Source organism: Melozone crissalis, unplaced genomic scaffold (genome assembly GCF_028551555.1).
Source record: "Melozone crissalis strain CALT ecotype California unplaced genomic scaffold, PUWL_Pcris_2 ptg000004l_1, whole genome shotgun sequence".
NCBI classification, from domain to species: domain Eukaryota; kingdom Metazoa; phylum Chordata; class Aves; order Passeriformes; family Passerellidae; genus Melozone; species Melozone crissalis.
In genome coordinates, this window is record NW_026535782.1 from 2,015,976 (window position 1) to 2,037,271 (window position 21,296).

Sequence of the window (21,296 nt, forward strand, 5' to 3'; positions counted from 1 at the left end):
TGTCCAGCTCAGCCCACTGTGAACTCTCACCAGCTCTAAGATGGTTCACTATTAACTATTCCCTTCATCTCTCATTTTCATTTAAATATTCAACTCCACAAAACAAGGCACATATTCTGTATTTTTGCACACCCACCAAAGGAAAGATGTATGAAACTTATATATGAGAAAGGGGGAAAAGCTAAGCAATAGAAGGAATAGGAATCCCTTCCGAGTCTACAAAACTCTGATGGGTTCTAAAGTTTGTTTGTTTTAGTGCAATGTTTCATAAGCCTGGTGTTCAGGCTCCTTCACTCATGCTGTGGGAGAAATGAAAATTAGTATAGAAGCACAATAAAGCTATTATGCTTCATGTGTTTGCAGCTGTAGATCATTGTTTTCCCCACAATGATGTTTAAATGGCGAAGCAGGATTGCTTGTCCTAAAGATTATCTGGCAATATAGAATAGTCCATGGAAAATTCCCAGATGCTGAGAAATAGCATTGGATTATTTAAATATAACTTGCTGGAAGAATGCATCCTTTTTTTCTGGCTCACAACATCACAAGTGGCATCCAAACCACCTCATCTCATCTTCAGCTTAATGCACACCTAAATGAAAAAGGAGGCACTGAGGCAATCAAGATGAGGCCCTAACAACTAATGCAAAGTTGTTAAAGGACAGAGAGGGAATCAAGAAAATAAGCCGAGTACATTTTCCAGAAAAGCCTGTGATTCACTAAAAATGGCCTGAAACGAATATTAGGTCTGTCCTACAAGTTTCCATGCTGGGCCTTTTCTCATGTTTCTGGGAGTCAGTGCAAGAACCAATACTGATCACAAATTAAAATTCAAGCAACACCTTTCAGGTGCATCATGTCCTCATCCATGGTTTGAGAATTTTAACTGTGGAGAAAAGAAGGCATTATAATTTTGTCTTTTATATCTTTCAAGTCATTCAAAATCCATAATTTAACCAAGATGGGCCCAGTGGAAACTCAATTTTTTTCAGGGAAAGGGCATTTTAAGAACAGGGATATAATGGACAATAAAAGGGACATTGTTGGCCATTCCTTCTTTGATCCCAGCTATAAATGATCTTTTCTGTTGGCATCACAAAATAAAGATTTCATTATCTTTGCATAACCATGTAGCAGGAAAAGATGCTATTATTGCATATTCAAACCTATAGGAATGGTTTTGTGATTATTAAATATTGTGAAAAAATGACTTGCCTCATAAAGGGTCCTCTCCCACCTTAGAAATAATAGAAGAAGTGCTGGTTCAGCTGAAGCTGAATTACAAATCTATTAGGGACTGTAACTAAATTAAATTCTACCTTCAGTTTGTGGGGGGAGTTAGGGGACAGCTGTGATTATTTCTTATTACACTTTTACTCATGATCCCTCAAACTATTTTAAGTAGAAAAAAAATAGAATTTACATCTGTGAAACAGAAGCTGTCATTTTAGAGGGTGTTATTCAAATTTAATTATACATTTGTGATACAAGAAGTTATCTTAGCATGCCACTTGGCAACTTAACACTCTTTAATTGAGAACCTTCTTCACATATATAATTGTTTATATTCTGCAGAGTTGCTTTGCACCTTATAACATCTTGGCACAAGCTTCTGGAATGTCCAGTAAAGTGTTAAATCATGCTGGCACCAGAAGCTATGTAACAAAGAATCCCAGCTGCTTTATGGTTTGATTTCTTTTGAACTAATGTCTAAAGTGAAGAGAAAGGTGAAATAATATTTTCAGTAGCAGGGCAATAGATTTAGAAGCACAACCCCCACTCTGAGACGATGTTAGTATGGAGAGGATTGAGCTGGGGATGCTCTGCTCCCACCCCCTACGCATTTAGGAGATACAGCCCTGCTCCTCTCTGCCTGGCTTCTCTAAAGCCTTGTGGGAGGACAGGCAGGGGAAAGGCAAAAGAGCTTTGTCTACATTTCCTTCTGTGCCTTCTCTCCATCTCTGAACTGATTTAGAGAGGAATTCACAAAATGTAGAAGTAATGGCCCTGTATTTCTACCCACATAAGCAGAGAAATTACCTTTAATTTTAAAGGTCACTCTGAGCCCTTCCCTTTAAGCTGTGTGAATGATATTGCTCCATGTATATAGGAAGGTGAAATAAAATGCTGACTTCACCAGCCTTACTTCATTGCCTTTGAATATCTTACTTTTAACGCTCTATTGAAAGTTCTCTTTCTTCTTTCCTGCTTTTTTTTTTTTCTTTTTTAAATGAGATAACTTCAGAGTCTCGTAGTAAATGTTTCTGTAAAGGTGAATTGCAGTGACCATTATGTGACTTATAACGAGAAATTTCTATTCTTGGGAAAAAAAGCTCCACTGAGGCAAATACATTCTGAAGCATATAATCTAGTTATATAAGTGTATGGTGTGTGCCCACCATTTGCTCATCCAAGCTATACATTTTCCTTATATTCCTGACAGAAAACTGAGCTATAAGTATAGCTATAAAAATTGTAAGGAAAAAAACACAAACAAAACAAAACCAAAACTAAACAAAAACTAAAAAAAAACCCAAAACAAAACAGAAAAAAAACCCATAAAATTTTACCACTCTCAAAGTTAGAAAGATACATTTGGTTTCCTCTCACTTTAATAAGGGCTGTCTTTTCTGCTTTTCCAGGTAAAACACAAGTTATGGGTGAAATCAAGATTGCGTTAAAGAAGGAAATGAAGACAGATGGAGAGCAACTGATAGTAGAAATCCTTCAGTGCAGGAATATCACATACAAATTTAAATCTCCAGATCATCTTCCAGGTATCACTAAGAAAACAGCTTCATGATATTTTGAAAACATTAAGTAGGTTGTATCTTAAGTCATTTAACATCATCACTGAAATGGAACAGAAAATTGCTACTTTGACAGGATGACATATTCTACAGGTTTCTTTTTGAAGTACTTATTTTCTCCTATGACCAACTTTAATGAAAGTAAAAATATTTTGTAGAAGAAAATTAACCCTCAGAAGTTAATCTTCTTTTTTGTTTACTTTTTATTTTTTAAAATAATCTATTTTTAACTTTGTAATACTTATAAATCCCTAGGTTATAAAAGAACAGGTATAACTAGTAGAAGATTGTATTTTTGTGAACAAAAATCTCATGTTCATAATGATATTTTCTTACAAAGATAAAGATATCAAGGTTTTTTTCCCTTCAATGACTGTATTATAAACTCAAAGTAATTCCTTTGGATTTAGTGGGATGGGATGTGGGATTCACATTTTACACCATGTGCGTGAGAACAGACTATGACTTTGTAGAATATAATTTTTTCACCAAAATTCCCCTCTGCTGAAATCATTAACAAAGATGGTTTAAAAGCTCCTGTATTTAACTCATTGAACTATTTTTCCCCAGACCTGTATGTGAAGCTGTATGTTGTCAATATCTCGACCCAAAAGAGAGTAATTAAGAAGAAAACCCGGGTATGCAGGCATGACCGAGAGCCTTCGTTCAATGAAACATTTAGATTTAGCTTGAGTCCTGCTGGGCATTCTCTTCAGGTAATTCTGCATTTTATTAAATCCTAATTTTTGATGTTGTCTGTGCCATGCTATGGGCATTTGAGCTCAATCTACTACCTCAGTTGTTTGCTGAAAAGAGAAAACTACAAATGAATTAACACAGTTATGTAATAATGAAAATATCAGGCTAGAGGAGACATTAAAAGATGGATTACTCCATCACACCACACTGAGGAAGGGTATTTATAGATCAGGCCTGAAAATTTTAGGCTTGATCTGTTCTTAAAATCCCCCAGAGAAGGGAGTTATACATGCCTTCCAAGAATAGTTTTCTATGTATTTAGAAATTTTAGTGCAATATCAAAATCAAATATGTCATATTTTTAATCTAAGCTCACTTATCCTTAAGTATCCTCACAAAGTACAGAGGAAAACTGATTTGCCTTCTTTTTAATAAAAAAGTTAGGATTTACAGAGGAAGGCTGTTATCTTACCTATCCTCTCTACTTTTCTAGGCTGAGTCAACCAAATTTCTTGCTATGTCCTTTTGCCTAAATGCTTAATCATTTTATCATTCCCTCAATTTCTCCAACCTCTTTAAAAGTTGTGATACCTAGAATTTTATACAATAGTCATAATCTCAGATGCTGAGAATTACTGATTATGCCCAGCCAGATATTCTCTGGTACATTTGTAATGGAGTTGACTTTTTGTCAGTCTGTGACACATCAAATCATGCATGGAACTGGTTCAGGAATAGTCCCCCTCCTGTGTTTCAGTTGCTTAGACAGATTTGGTCATATGGCCAGATTTGGATTTTTTTAGACAGGTTGGATTCAGTCCCTCTACCTTCATTTATTTTCACATTAGGAGATAACAAGTATAAGCCATACATTCAGACTTCCTCCAGTCAGTGATGAGGGATAAGCAATTCAAGGAGTATCTGCATTCCAAACTTAAAAGTCAGTGGAAGACATTGTTGGGCATTTCAGCATCCAGTTAATGAACCTTTAAATCTCTCAGACCAACCTGAATAAGACAGCTACATTTTGGTGATTTAAGTTAGTCTGGATTATCTAAGTGCCAACATTATGCTTATTGATTATATCATAAACATTACAAATGGATGTTACTTACAAAACAAGACCCCCTAAAAAGCAGATACTGTTTATCCTGTGTTAAGGTGTCCTAACATCTTATTGTTTCAATAGACTAAAGAAAAGGCTGTTTAAGAATTGACATTTTCTGGGAAAAGATAAAATGATCAATAAAATCTTGCCAAAGTTTAAGAGCTCTCATAAAAAACTTGCTTCCAGTGGGGGTTTGAAGATGAAACCATATAGGGTAGACCAGTAAAGAATAACTCACAGAGTCCTATGGTAAAATAATCCATGAGGTTTTAAGGAGGGAGATAGTTAGTGACATATCCATAACAGTTAGCATGAGACTTGACATTTCCTCTGGAACTCTGTGATACAAAGACAAGAGGGGATGAGGGGACACCTGAGGGGAAGCAGAAGGGCAGGCACTGATCTGTTCACTGCTGTCACCCATGGCAGGACTCAAGGGAACAGCCTGAAACAGCCAGGGAGGTTTAGCTTGTACACCAGGAGAAATTTTTTCACCCAGAGGGTGGCTGGGCACTGGAGCAGGTTACCAGGGAAGTGGTCACAGCACCAAGCCTGACAGAGTTCAAGAAACATTTGGACAACATTCTCAGGCACATGGTGCAATTATTGGGGTGCCCTGCACAGGGTCAGGAGTTTGACTCAATGACCCTGATTGATGTCTTTAAACTCAGTATATGCTAAAATTTTATGATTTTATGATATGCGCTGATGCTGCATACCAGAAATAAGAGAATGAAGGCCATAAAAGTATCCTGTAAAAGTATCAAGGAAAAAGTTTAAAACAAAGAAAAAATGTTTCTGCTTCGTGAGAATTGGAGTTTGAGCTGTAAAATGTATTGCCTTTATATATTGTAAGTGATAAACAATTTCAATGGAAAAGTACTTGGAGAAATTACAGGAGAAATTTACAGATGGAAGACATCAAATTCTGTTAAATGCAAACTTACTGCCTGTGAGTCAGGATAGTCCACAGACCTTAGTAGGTATTTTGAGTGAGTGTAACTACTTAATTGCTTTGTCCTTATATTCTGCCTTATACATTACCCACTGCACTTTTGTAAGCAAAATATTTTTTTCTGGAGAGAGCTTTAATCTGACTCAGTGCATCTGTTTTTATATGCTCTTCAAGCTCAACAGTCTATTTGTTCCCATGGCAAAGCATGAAGCTGGATGATTTGAATGCTGAATCTGAGTGATAAACATTCAGGACCAAAGAGATGGACACAGTCCAAAGAGATTTAGGGGAGAGGGAAACTAAACAACCCAGAATTTAAAGAACAAAAATAGAACTGGAAGATGATGGGAGAAAATAAGATCAGAGAAAGGGAGTAAGACAAAAAAAAAAAAACCAAAATAAGGAAAAACTTGAATTGCCAGGTACAGAGTATTGGGAATAAATAAGAAGCAAAACCTCTGGGGATTAAAAACTAAGACTAGCTGATCCAGGAGAACAAGACTGGAATCTAAGGCCTGGAACACAGCAGAACAAAGGATGAGAGACAGAAAAGCTAGAGAAGATAGGTCCTAGGGTTCCATCTGGGGGGAGTAGGGAGAAGGATCAAGGACAGAACTAATGAAAAATTGGATAAAATTTTCTCTGTCCCAAAACTGTTAATTGTCTCAGAATGAAAACATTCTGTGGAAAACATTTTGTCACTTTTCAGACAGGCACTTTCCTCAGCCCCTGGCATTTTTTTCCTCTCTTCTCTGAGTTCCCTGTTCCTTGGCAACTCGCCTGGGACCCTTCTGGAAAGCACTTAGCTTCTGGCTCCTGGCTCACTGCAATTAGAAATACATAATGTCCTATGCAAGGATAATCAGAAAAACCCAGAAGAACAGATGTTCTGGTTTGGCTTTCCAGCTTCTGGGCAGTCCCTTCTTCAGCAAACACCAAAACCAGGGACCTAAAGCCATCAGCAGTGGAACAGGCTGCCTATTTTCCTCAAGGGTACATTTTCTGATGAATGGAATTTCCTATAGTTCAATGCCTAAGAGTTTTCCCCTCTCAAACCTTTTGGCTAGTAGCCATTAGGTTTCTACACTGTCCAGGTTGCCAATTGATATCAAAACTGGACAAGGAAGTAGGAAGCCTTCTCAGAAAAACATTTGCAAATTACTTCCCTTTTGAAATTTATTTTAAAATTTATTTGTAAAGTTTGCATTTTTTACATTGCTTTCCAAATCAGAATGGAAACCTTTTGAAAATTGTGAAATTCTTGATTGCCCTAGTTCTTCTACAGACCTGTTACATTTCTACTGCCTTGTGGTTTCAGCACAGTACAAAACCCTTGTGTTCTGTAATTTTTCTTCTAGCATAGATCTTTGAAACCATGCAACAAAATGCTCCTTTTTCTCTCTTGCTGGTTCACATGGAGAGTGACAGCCTTCTCCCGTTATCAGTTACTTCCCTTGCCTGTTGCTTGTTGAGGTCTGCTCAGTAACTAAATATTACAAACCTGCTGCTAATGCTGCCATGGAGATACAAATCTTCATTTTTTCTTTCTCTTTTTGAAAAACTTAGGAAGGTTAAAAAAATTAAAAAAAAAAAAAAACAAAACCAAAAAATCCCTCACATTGTTCCTGTTAATTTAGTTACTTAGAAATTAAGAAAAGCTAAAATTTTTTCTGAATATGTAACTATAAGTCATGCCATGAATTATACATATTATCAAATGCATTTTCTTAGAAACATATATAATGAACCTATAGATTCACAGATTTGCAGAATGAGGCAAGCCCTTCAGAAAAGTGTATTGTTTGCATGGCACAAGCCTCTTTGGCTGGAAAATATGTACTTGGATGACATTTCTCAGAAAGCCTTGTACATCCAATCTGCATCAGTTCCACTGACTTAACAGGAGCTGCTATTTCACTTGTACAAAGCTTTATCTTGTAACTTAAAACTTGACCTTATGCTCATCTTTGGTAACCAGCAGGGGAACAAATTGCTCATTAACATTCAATATTGTCATCTTCTAATTGCTATGCCCCACGATAAGGAAAGAGAAGCAGGAGAAGATTTAATTTTCACAGGGCTTTCTGTGAAGGGAAAGGTGACTCTAAAAAGTGATGGTCAATGTTTCTTTTCTGTGCATAGCATATTTCAGCCCAATATCCTGAATCTTTCATGTTTTGCTAGTATTATGTTACTGTGCACATTGGTGATGATGATGATCATTATTATTTTCACAGATTCTGCTTGTCTCCAATGGAGGGAAGTTTATGAAAAAGACACTGATTGGGGAAGCATATATCTGGCTTGACAAAGTGGATCTAAGGAAAAGAATAGTAAACTGGCACAAACTGTTGGTCAGCTCCACACAAACACACTGAGCAGAGCTGTCTGCTTAGGGCACAAAACATGCAGAGTCTGCTCTAAACAGAATCACTTCAAGAATATAGTTTGATATCATTGTGTTTAGCTAGTCTTTCAGATTACAAAGTAGAAAAGAGCAGTCTCTGGGCTACAAAGCACACTTAAATGAGGGCTAGTACACTTATTTTTGCTGCAAAACACAGCAAAAGGAGAAGAAAATCTGGGCCCAGAAGTTAAAGTGAGGCTGTTTGAAATGAAGACTGATAAGAGGGCTCCATGTTGTTGGACTCTTTGTGAAGAGAGGAAGTGTGAAGGAAATGAAGGAGGCTGGAGGCAGACGCTGACGCAGAGCTCGGCTGCAGCTGGAGGAGTGTGATGGGAAGTGCAGTCTGGTTTTCTGTGAAACCAGAAGGAGATCATTTTATGCAAAACCACCTAGGGTGACTGACTTTCCAAAATCTCACTTATTGAAAGTGTAAAACTTGCTCCTCTGCACCTTAGGATCTCTGATAATTTGCTGTAGTGAGATTACTCCACTTGACACATACTGCAAGGTGTTTGCAAGAGTGGTAATGTTATTTTACATTATTTTTTTCCTTCTTTCTTTTTTCCTTCAAAAACTAGGCTGTGGAGAATCAGATCTGATTGTTTCATTTGTTTCTGTGTGTTAACAATGGATATAAACCACTCTCCTAAAATGTGATGAATAAAATTATATAAATGGTCTATAATTTGGGATGTGGTTATAAAGAGTAAGGACAGGTTAGAAACTACACTACATCAGAAAGATAAAATCCTGTTTCAATGTCAGTGACACTGTTTTTCTCCCCACCCTTTGAGTCAGAAGGTCTGAATCAGTTTGAGATTGAAGGGACTTAAGCACTGGGACTGATGCAGTTATTTCAACCCGTCCTCACATTTTTCAGCAACCAATCTTGCTCTGAAACTGTAGAAAGACAATGAATTTTAGGCTATTTTGTGGCACTTGGGAGCAGCAGCCCCACCATGCCAACAGTGACCCTCTCAATGCAGGGTCTGTATCAACACTAGTGACACATTTGGAATCTAAGGGGAAGGGACAGCAGGGCAGCTCCTGACTGGATGCTGCTGCATCAGAATGAAAAATATCCTCTTGCTATCTCAGGTGAATGTCTGAGCATAATCCACTCAACAGCATGGCTTCTTGGTGAGAAAAGAAATAAATAAGAAGGTAACTTGCAACTTTTAAGTCTGTGTCAGCACTTCCAAGCATCAAGTCCCTTTTTCAAGGGTTTGAAGCCAAGCAGTTCACTCACTTGGGAAGAAACTACTGCCTGCCATGGCTTAGGCTGGCTGCTGTGTTTTCCCTTGTGGCATGTTTGAAGAAAGGAGAGCTTTTTCTCTCATTCTTAAAAGTATAGCAAGTTTTTTAAAACCCAAGAATCAATGGTACTAACTCCCATGTTACTCAGAAGTCATTTAATATTTCACAGCTTTAATAAAAAGTAGTTTCCCTGGAAATATGATCTCATGACCTTTGCATACTTAAAAAGAAAATGAATACATTTCTGCATGTCAGACATTTATTTTTCTGGCCCAAAAAAGACTTTCCTGTTTTCATTATATTATTTGATGTACATTGTCTTATATTTTCTGGATATATGTAGTACATTTCCACAGGCTGTGCAAGACCAGCTGAAAATATTCTTCTGGAAAATATTATATGCTATAAAAAAAAAAAAAAAAGGAAAAATAAAGCTTAGGTTGTTAAGCAACTGAATTGACTGTGAAAAAGCTACACTATTTAATCTGGTAACACTTCCCACATAGATTTTTTGGTTTATGTTTATCAACTTAAAATATCAGCATGGAACAGGAATATGAGAAGAAACATACAAATTATATTGATACACACACCAAGGAAACTCCTGTTGTTCATAACCTGCTGGTAGCCTGCTTAACTTGCAAGCAGAGCAATCTTACCAAAATCTTATTAGCTGTCTTAAAAACACAACATCACTGACAGTGGGAGTAGGGTATGTGCTTTAATGTTGAATTTTATGCTTTCACCAGTAAATGTATACCCTACCTCTCATATATTTTAAGAACAGTCCTCTAGAGTTATTGTAAAAATTCGATGTTTTGATGTTGTATCTGTTTTTATAAGAAAATACTTCAAAGAAAAAATCCCCGACTGAAACAAAAAATCCTGTGTGGATACATTTGACATGAGTGTTGCTCTCTTGGTGGGTTATCTTGCATTCCTGATGACTATACTGTGTTCGTACTTTGAAAAAACAAAAAGATCTGCAAAAACAAAAAAAATTCTGTGTGGAGTGCAAGCCACGAGGTGTGCAATTTTGTGCAAACTGCTGGTGATTTTGCTCTTGCTAAGATTTGCTACAAAGGCAGCAAGTGGCACTGGTAGTTGCTATGGAGATTTCTGAGAGGAAGGAGCTGTCTGTGGCTGCCTGTAACCATCATCTGTGACTGAGGACGTGGCCAGGCCTGCTTTGCTCTCAAACCCCTACAAATGTGCCCAATATTTTATTCAATGCTTTTGTTGAGTGAGGCTGGAGGGAGACAGCTGCCTTTGAGGCTCGTCAGCTGTCGGACACTGGTTTAATTCAAGCATCTTTGGTTCTCTGAACAGCACCCAGAAATGTTTCTGCATGTTGAAATGGCAGTTTTGGAACACAAAACTGTCATGGGAAGCAGAGTGGAGTTTGTGAGGCACTGCCTTGGCCAGCTGCAGCAGGGATGGGCTCCTTTGGGGTGGGCGTGTGTCACACCTGGGCACACACACTCGGCTTTCTGAGGCAGCAGCATGCAGAGGTCAGAGAATGCCACCAAAGTGTGCCAAGTTCCTTTTTTCGACCAAATTTCTAGGTTGTACTGAAATCACTCTATGCAACACAGGTTCATGTTTGAATGCATAGTTTCTTTTTTTGTTGTTTGTTTGTTTGTTTGATGAATGAAGTCAGGAAAAACTCTCATGACAATGTTTTTTAAAAAAAACAATCAAACAAGGACTATCAGTATTTTTTTACTGTTTTTGTATATATCTCAGTATTTTTTTCTTTTTCCTCATTAATTTTTGTTTATTTTATCTGGCCAAATGTGCTTAGACGTGGCAACAGCTTTTATCATTTCTGAGTGATTGGTTATTAATGAGTTCACATATTTCTATGATTGCTTTGAAGATACATATTGCAGGGAGGCAATAGCAGAGGCATTTAACTCTTTTGATTCATAAATCTTCTGAGAAAACAGAAATTGAAGCTGCTTCTTAGTTCAAGCCTTGTAGAGTGGAAACAAGCTGAAAAATGAGCAAAAGCACAGTGTGTGTGTTTACAAATGACAGGGATTTATAACATTATCATTGTTATTAGTATGCATAAAATGAGCAGCAAACAGCCATTTATTTTTTTTTCCAGTTTAAAACGAGACATGAGAGTTTCTATGATGAATGTTGAGCTAGTTCTTTATCATTACACTTTAAAGGGATAGTATCCAGGGGCAATGAGTGCTGCTTCTTTATTATTACCCACAGTTTTACATTACATGGATCCTGTACGGAAAAACCAAAAACCAGTGTAAGTCAGTCACAACCAATCTGCTGACTTGAACTGGATTTAAATCAAGGCCTAGGAAATATTTGAGTTATTTTTCTGGATGCTGGATGTTTGCATGGCTACATTGTGGGATATGGTAGCTGGTAACCAGCTGATATTGATTCATACTTTGAGAATGATGATGAAGAAAAAGAAGACATCTATTATATTGTAAGCTAGTGTGAGCCCAATAGAGATTATTTAATTAGGATTTAGTTTCATGGAGATATCATAAAGATGTTAATAGTATTTTTTTAAATTATGATTTGAATCATAACTGACACTATTTTTAACTAGTTTATTTTCATTGCTACGATGTTGAATGTCCCAGATTCATTATTTGAGTATATATCTAGATATGTACATACCTATGTGAATAGCAGAGAAAATTTGTGTGAGTGTTACTTATAAAGGTAATTAAACAGAGAGGAAATTTAGCATAAGTATCCACCTACATTATATTTAAACACTAGTCCTACATGCCCTGTGAATTTTCTGTACACCTGGCATGTAGGATGAATTACTCTTTATAAATACATATTGCCTTTAGAAGGAAAATAGGAAGAATAAGTGACCGGATACTCTCTCTTTAAACCATAAGAAACATTTTAATGTTTTCTATATGTTCTGTTTTATTCTTTTGAAAAAAATTAATAAGCAAATATATTGATGAGCTCAAAAGTTATAATATATATAGATATCCATAATTAAAACTAGATGATTTGATGAGAGTCATTTTCTTAATTTGTTACCCTGTAAATAAATATACATTTTTGTAAAACAAACTGAGTTTAAATTATTAACTCCATTTGACATCCAAGCATGTGAGTGTGTCCTTATTTGATTGTATCTTATAGATGTTCAGTGATGTGCTCAGGTGCTCAACAATGGCTGACTAAAGTGTGTGCTGTCATGCTACAGACAACATGTACAGCAGGCACAATGTTTAAAAAAATCCAAAAAACACCAAAAAAAAAAAAACCCTGCAAAAAAACAACAAAAAAAGAAGAATAGTCCTTGGGCAAATGTAATGTTTCCACAGTGAATGTTGCATGCATAGGTGGTGGTTTGTTGATATTCATTTCGTTTTGAATTTTTTTTTTAATTTTCATTTTGCTTCCAGAACCATCAGAAAAAATGAAAACAAAACAGACTTGTTCTAAAAGTTGTAAAAACTGAAACAAAAGCAGTATGAGATTGTATAAAAATGCTTGTAAATCTGTCCCAGTTTTCACTTTATGTATAAATCCATGCCATGGTTTTGTGATTGTATACAGGATGTATCTTGAGAACTTATGCAAATTGTGCTCTATAAAGGCTGTTATCCCAGTCTGACAAATAAATATTTAAAATATGTGGTTTGGGTTCTTTTTCCTCATTAACATGCAAACCTATTTTGCTGGCTTAAATTTCCCAGTTGTTGACCACAGTAGTTTTATGGTGCTGCTGTGCACATTGCCTATATTCTTCTTTCCTATTTCTGCATTAGCAAACGTCCCAGGGTATAACTCATCTCCCATACTTCATTTTGAAATAAAGAATGGTTGGTTCATCAGAGCTTTGTTCCGAACAAGTCAGAACCAGAATCACGTTCAGCTTATTGATATTTTCATACACTTTCAGCTCTGGCATTGTATATAGGCAACAAATATATGTGCATACAACAGCCCAGTTTAGAAATATCCAGGGGTTTGTCTCCTCAATGTGAAGAAAAGATGAATTAAAAATGTAGCTATACTCTGTATCCTTGTGTGTCCCTGATGGAGACATAACAAGAAAGAATATGATAAACCTTAGAAAGATTTTCTTTGGCTCTTTCCTCCACCAGAAAGGTTTCCAGGAACAATATATTTTAGACTTTGCTATAATAAAAAAGAAATACTTTTCTTTAAGAAATCATTTTTTGTAGTACTGAATTTTACCTGACTAGTGTAACATTTGTGATGCTTTTCCATTGAGACTGTATTTTTGACCCATTATATTTGCACAGTGTCCCTATTTGATAGAAATAATTCAAAAACCTCCAAACATGTCCCCCGAGTGAAATAAATTGTTTTAGTCTGGCACCAGAACATATAGACTAGAATTATTTTCTGTGAGTTGATGCCTTTTTCTCAGAAAACAATGTAATGAGAAATAGACAAGAACTTTGAGGATGCCTCAAGAGCAGTGATGCCCTTTTTCACACTACAGCACTGACAAAGGCTGACTTTGGTAATGCCCATCAGGAAAGAAACTCAACTTCCCAGAGCCGGCCTCCATCACTAAGGTATGAGTTCAAGGCACTTTGGGTGCCTATCTCTGAGAAAATAGTTATGATCACAATAAACACTTCACCCCAAACTCAGCCCAAATTTTCAGCATCCCCTTTTACGTTGATGAGGAAGCTCCTGCTCAGCATACTGGTCCTCTGCAAATGGTTAGAAAACATTCCTGAAGTGTTAAGGGAAAGAGAGCTGGAATTATCTTCTGTGGAAGCTGTAGATTTATCTGAATCTAGCTCTAGGAAACTAGTTTACAGACAGAAAATCCCAGTGTCCCTTCACAGACACAGAAAGAATGATTAAATAATATGCTTATTTTTAAATAATTAAAAATATTTTAAAAAAATATGTGTTTACTTACTTAGAGAGTGCAGTAAAGTATGCATGAGCTGTTTCATCACAGTGCTGTTTGTAGGGTTTAACTTAGAAGCTATGATGTAAAACTGGGAATTGGGAAGTTCATGGAATGTTTTTTAAAATAGACTGGACTTAAAATTCATAGAGAAAGAAGTTACTGAAAATCGTACACGGAGATTCAGCTTAGCATTCTGGCTGTGAGGACAACTCTCTCTGGAACTCCAGCAAGAATATCTTCAACATATATCTTCAGCTTTATCTTTTTCTTAGAATCCTGGAATCATAGGATAATTTTCATTAGAAGAGACCTTTCAAGGTCCTGTAGGATAGGGGACAGGGGCATGAGCAGGGACATTTTTGACAACATAAGGGTGCTCAGAGCCCCATCCAATCTGACCAATATTTCCAGTGGTGGGACATCTAGCATCTCTCTGGGCAAACTGTTCCAGTGTGTCATCTCCTTTATTGAAAAAAAAAAAAAATCTTCCTTTTATCTATCCTTTTATTTCCTAGTTTAAATGGTTTCTTTTTGGGAAGGATGAAAGTTTAACAGGAAAATCTCCCAGGTATGTATGCTTGGCAGAAAGATTTTTGAATGTAGAATCTGAAGAAGGAATAAAAATGAAAGCAATTTTTGATGTAGAAGAATTGCTGAGCCAGTCTTAATGGATAACTAAGAAGGCAAAGGGTGTGTTAGTTAGAAGGGGATTTTATGACTTAGAGCAAAGGATAAACCCACCCCAAACAAGAAGATGTTTTTGCCAAGTAAAAATATACCACAGGCAAACAAGCCTGCCAATGTTGCAAGTAGAAAAAAGTTCTCAGAATTTTCCACCGCAAGAAAACTGAAAAGCAATTTCTAGCTTAAACTGTAATGTACTAACTTTTAGTAATTGGAGAATATGGATGAATATGGTAATTATAGTAGTTATGACAGGCTACAGGTAAGAGTTAAGGTATAGATTGGTTCTTTTGTATTAAGATGCTCAGCAAAGAAAATTATATAATGCATTTGTAACCTAAACTAAGGGTCTCCAGGCTTGTCTGCAGCTGGAGCTGACAGCTGCAGGCACAGGCTCTGTCACCCACGACCCTGGACTGCTCTAACATCTTGGATGTAATAAACTGCATTTTGAAGAGCCACCTTACCTCCAGTTTTTAACAACCAGGACCCCAAATCATTGTCCCCAGGACCACTCTCAATTCATGTGTATTTATAAAGGGAAATTAAGAAACTCCTCTTACTTTTTAAAGGTGATTTTCCTGACACACAAGATGCAGGAAGAACATAGTGCTTCTTTTCCAATCCTACTTTATAAGCACGCACATGACACAAATTTCAGTCCATGAGTTAAGGGTATTAATGAATTTAGGCCACATCAATAAGCAAAATAATGTAAAAAAAAAAAAAAGTTACAAATTAACAAATTGTCCAAATCTGTCATACCAACATGCATCACTTTAGACTGGGAAAAAACCCCAAACACATAGTAATAGTTGGATGATTTATCTGTATCAGCATAGCTAAGAGGGTATGTTTCTTTGCAGACAAGGACTCAGACACTGTAGATCTGACAGAAGAAGGATAGCTTACAATTTGAACAGGTTGGTCATTTTGCTGCAATAAAGTGGCCATTACTTTGACCCTTCCAAAGGATCTCTATTAGTGTGTCCTTCATTTACTGTATCAGGATCTTTGGGTGATAAAGTATCAGATAAGATTTTTAAGCACAGGTGAAAGAGCAAAATATAATCTTTTTTTCAGCACAGACTGACAAATCTCAGAAACTTCTTGGTGTTTGCAGTTCAGCAGCCACAGCTAAAATAAGGATAGAAGACTTTGACAATATATTGGGAGCTGGGATCTGTAGAATGTTGGTAGGGTCCTTGCTGTCTGGAGGAGCCTTGACTGTCAGGAGAAACGAGCTGATGGGAAACTCATGCAGTCCAAAAAGGCAGATGTGAAGTCCTATATCTGAGATTAAATAATCTGATGTATCAGTCTGTGGCCAGCTGTGTGCCAAAACAGGGTCAGGCCTCAGGGAACAGCTCTGGTGGGCAAAGGCACAGAGATCCAAGCTGCTGCTCAGCCCTACATCACCTCTCCTGCCCAAGGAGCCTTTAAGCCAAGAATAAACAGACAGCAGGACTGTCAGCTACAAGTGGGATGAAAAAGTCAAGCAGAAAAAGAAGAGATGCAACTTTACGGTGAAAGTGTAATGAAACTAATGCAGGGCCAAAACCTCCTCTAGTCCTCTTTTTATGAGAGAAGGTACAATATTTAAGGAATGACACAACGGCACACCTACTGAAAGTTCTCTGAGGCTTTCTAAAAGTGGTCTTTCCACTGTGTTGTGATTCTAACTGCTCTTATACATAGAAAGTCCTTGATTAATTTATTCCTTATTATAAAAAAATATCCAATGCATCATTAAATTATTTTTTTGAAATTATTGTATGTATGTATGCTTAATGAAACGACACTACTAGTGGTTTTGTTTAAAAATTCAGATCTCCAGTTTATCATGAATAATTCTATTAGATTGAGGATTTAGGGTTTTGCAGATGATTTTAGACATTCTCTGCAAATGCTACAAGAATGAACTCTAATGTCTTGCATACACAATTCTTCTTCCATATCTAACTTAAATTAGTTTTTCTTGGCTGGTATTTTAAAATATAAAGGAATCAAAATGTTATACATTTAGACTTTTTTTATGGTGATGGACAGGGGCCATTTGAATGTAAGTCCTGATAAGATGAAGAAATTTCTATATCTTTATGATAATACAAGGGAAAATCTAATTTTTCAGGAAGTTATGCTTTACCAATTTCAAGAACAAAAAGATTATTATAAAACATTTACCATCTATTTCATCAATTCAATCTACAGATGGTAGGGAAATGCTATTCCTGTTTTTTAAAGGTGAGGAGCTGAAGCAGAAGAAAGTTACAAGCCTCGTTACAAAGGTTTTCAAGTTACCATGACTTGCTCATCCCTCCTTTGTAAATTATAGGCCTTATTTAGTCTCTTCCTCTAAGAGGAAATCAAATAAAAGAAAATCACATTTCAACTCTGTGTTCTAAAAATCAAATTAATAAAACCCAGAATAATTTTGTATATCTAAAGAGAGGAGGTCAGAACAGCAGCTACAACTAAAGGACATTAAGCAGCTGTTTTCACAGTAAGCATCTGGAGCTTTCATGTTGCTTTTGAAGCAAATTTGCGCTGAACACGTTTGGGCAACTGCTCAGAGCCTCTTGCAATCTCTGCTCTAGCTCACTGTGGTAATACCAGGGTCATTTTCATTAATGGCTTTGAGAATTCGGAGGCTTTGCAACCTGGAGGCACTTCATTCTTCCTTCATCCTCAGCATTCAGAAGATGTAATATGGAAAAAACCTTCCTGAAAGCTAAAACTCACTTTGTTTGAACTATATTCTGTTCTCAGCCTCATCTAGCGAGACTTCAGGGCACAGCAGAACTCAGTATTGTTGTCTTCTTTCCCTTTTTGTACTATAGATAAAAGGATGCAGGCATGCAGACTTTTCAACAGCTCTCCCTCTCTCTACCAAAGTTCACTTGATGTCATCTTTATTCAGCTAATATTGGTGCTTTCTGCTCTGTTGTTTAACAGAGGTTTTTCTTTCTAGGTGTGTTGTACATCACACAGACAGGATCCCCTCACCTAGTTCACTCCTTGTCTCCCACAAGCATATGATGATGGTTCTTCAGCTCCTTAGCTTGGATTAACTCAATATTCAACCACAGAGGAGCAGCACAGACTTAGAGGCCTGCATTGTAGGAATTTAAATTTAGCTAAAATGAGTAAATTGTAACTATCATCACAAAATTTCAAGCCAAGGGGCTTGCACTCTTAGGAGGAATAACAGTGCTTGGTATGCACATAAGAATGATGTGGTTTAATGAAAATGATGTGGTTTAATGAAAATAAATCCTGTACATAGTTTGAAATCCCCTGTTCATGACAGGCACACTAATCAATACTCTATGTTGTTACTCTAGGGAAAAAAGCCCCACAGCTACAGACTGACTTTGCTAACCACCACTCACAAAAAAAGGATTAATCTGTGCTATTCAGGGCATTGCTGTGACACTTAAAGTTATCTGAAACTAATCTCTTTCTGTTGTTGTCCTGAAAGGCCAGACTTTCACTGATAAGCAAGTCTATGAGTTTTCAATAATTCTGAGCATATTTCAGACCACCAAGTATAGTAAAAAAGCATAAGGCATGTATTGTGTACTCTCCAATAGCTCAAAAAAACACACACACACACAAAACCAAACAGGCCATGTCTTTTAATGTTTTTTTCATATACAGTAAAAATATATTTTTAAATGACTGAATATTGCTAGCCCTGGAATCAGTTTTCCCAGAAAGAATTGTATTGTTGAATTAGTTTCCTCTAAAAGTAGGTAGTGTATGCATGCCAAGGAAATGTGCTTTAAGTCCCTGAAAGAGCAGTGTTTGGTGATGTGGATCACAGCAAGTTGTGCACACCAATTTACATGAGAACAGCAAAGCAAGTCTGTGCTTTCCTAATGATGTGATAGAGGGGAAAAAAGTAGCCTGTATACAATAAAAGCTTATTGAAATCAGGCTTCAAAACTACATAAGATTTTCTGAGTAAAAGCTAGTGTTTGGTGCAAGGGCAATTTTCTCATTCCTACCACAATGCTTATTAAGGTCTTTAAGTTCAACACAATTTTACAGATTATGTATGTTGCTTTGCTGCCATGAGGCTTCTCAAAAGTGTCAGTGAGGGTGTAATTAGGTTTATCATTATCATTAAGCTTATTTTATGCATCTTGGTATGATCAACATAAAGAGTAAATATTTCAGGGCACAATAACTCAATGTGCCCACACAGAACTCCAGAGGGTAATATTTATCATTATAATAAGCTCTCAAAGGCAAAGCTTAATCACATAATATCATCAGATTAATAATGAAGTAATTGTTAGTATATAGGTCAACATAAGAGTCAAGAGAAACAGAAAGAATCTTTAATTATAGTGTTAATGAAGGAGCCATGTAACAATATTATAAAGTCTGATGCCTGTGGGATAAATGATTCCTTCTAGCCCTTCATTACCTTGAAAAAATTTTATGGGCACATCGATGTGCATGTTCCACACATGAGACAGAAATAGTCTCTGTAAAACATGTTACATATATTTTTGTTTTTGCAAAGGTGCTTAGCATTTGGGAAAAGAACATCAAGAGTTGAAAGTTTCAAACTGATGCTTTCAGTTTTTAATATCTCTGACAGAGACTAATGCAGCAAGTGAAAATAATCACCAGTATTTTCTATTTTTCTGAGGCTCTTAAAACTCTTCTTCCTATAGCAACACCAAGTAACAATACCAAGCAGCAGAATTTTTAAAGGTGCTGTCTGACTTCATTTAAGCTCTGGTGTATCCAAGTTTGCTCTGATTCAGCACTGTGCTGTCACCTTACTGTGTGGGGAGGCTGAAGAAGAAAACACACATACACACATGCCCACACACCTGTTTAAAATTCTGATATCCTTAACCTAGTTACACAGGCATTGGAGATGACTGCTGAGTTACAGCAGCAAAATATTGGGAATGGCAAATAAAAGAGAAACTGTGCTTCTCTATCAGAGGAGAAGAAGGAGGAGGAGGAGAAGGAGGAGGAGCTGCTGCACACACCCACCAACACTGCCCAGGGGCAGCATCCTTAGCCAGAGAAACAGAAGTGATCCTGCTCCCCTTCTTCTTCTTCTTCTGCTTTCTGTTCCTGCAGGGGCTGTGGCTGCCCTTTATGCCTTCTTGTTATCCCCTTTGTGCTTCCATGCTTTATGGGGTGCTTTTCATGCAGTGTTTTACATTTTTTTTTTTGTCTCAGCTGTGTTTGAGCCAGGTTCTGCCCAGGTCTCAGAGCTGCATCCCTTCAGTGAGCAGCATTACAGCAGAGAGGATTTGGATTCCTGCCCTTAGGACCCCCGGTGTCAGACTACCCTTGTACTCCTGTACTCTGCTTATAGACAGGAAAAAAAGACTGCACCAGTGACTTGTTTTCCTTGGAATAAATCTAGTCAGTAATTATAAGTCCCTAGTGGTTTCATGCCATTTTCCAATTGCACTAAAATTCAATCTTATTTTAATGGCTGTAATACACATTCTGTCTACAAGCATTCAAGAAAGAATTGCAGAGCCCAGTAAGGTTCTGTGTGGATCAATATGAAGAGCTATAAAATAAAACATTATTTTTAAACCTTGAGAAAAATTGTGGCATGTTTTCAAATTCAAAAGAAAGAGAACTTCACTATTTTAATTTTTTTAAACTCTGTAATCTCTTGATTATCAAAGAAGAGTTACTACATTTTAAAGATTACTACAGGCTGGAGGGAGGCAGTTTGTGACGGTGTTTACAGGGGTCCAAGGATGAGGGAAGAGATGAGAATCTGACTCCATATTTCAGAAGGCTTGATTTTTTATTTTTTTATGATATATATTACATTGAAACTATACTAAAAGAATAGAAGAAAGGATTTCATCAGAAGGCTAGCTAAGAAGAGTAAAAAGGAATGATAACGAAGGCTTGTGTCTCGGACAGAGAGTCCAAGCCAGCTGACTGTGATTGGCCATTAATTAGAAACAACCACATGAGACCAATCACAGATGCACCTGTTGCATTCCACAGCAGCAGATAATCATTGTTTACATTTTGTTCCTGAGGCCTCCCAGCTTCTCAGGAGGAAAAAATCCTAAGGAAAGGTTTTTTCATAAAAGATGTCTGTGACAGCAAGTTTGTCTTTTTCAAGAGTAAAAATTAAAAATCTTTTGCGGGTCCTAGCACCTACAGTAGACTGAAAAAGAGAAGTTGATATTTTCATTCATTCAACAACAACTAGGCACTCATCTGAAGCGTGAAGGGTCATGGTTCATACACCTCTTTCCTATTTGCTTCTCATGGGGGTCTGACGAATAGGATGTTCTTCTTTGGTGACTTTAACATGCAGAGTCTGCTCACCAAGCCTCTGAGTTTGATGATTAAAGACAGAAGCCAAGGAGAGTGGCTGAAGTGTCTTGGTTGAGTTAACCCCGTGGGGCAGTGCCCATATGGCAGCACCTATTTCAAACTTCTCAGGTCAGCAGGGC

General features: G+C 37.0%; 1 protein-coding gene across 3 annotated transcripts in view; it reads left to right on the plus strand.

Moving 5' to 3' along the window:
* Nucleotides 1-9,669, plus strand: part of PCLO (piccolo presynaptic cytomatrix protein) — a 319,301-nt gene extending 309,632 nt beyond the window's left edge. For all 3 annotated transcript variants that reach the window (XM_054272240.1, XM_054272259.1, XM_054272249.1), the window contains 3 exons: nt 2,643-2,777; nt 3,381-3,526; nt 7,810-9,669. In XM_054272240.1, the coding sequence (XP_054128215.1) occupies nt 2,643-2,777; nt 3,381-3,526; nt 7,810-7,950 (422 nt within the window). In that variant the 3' untranslated portion in view covers nt 7,951-9,669. The remainder of the gene's footprint in view (nt 1-2,642; nt 2,778-3,380; nt 3,527-7,809) is intronic.
* The last annotated feature ends 11,627 nt before the right edge of the window (nt 9,670-21,296 follow it).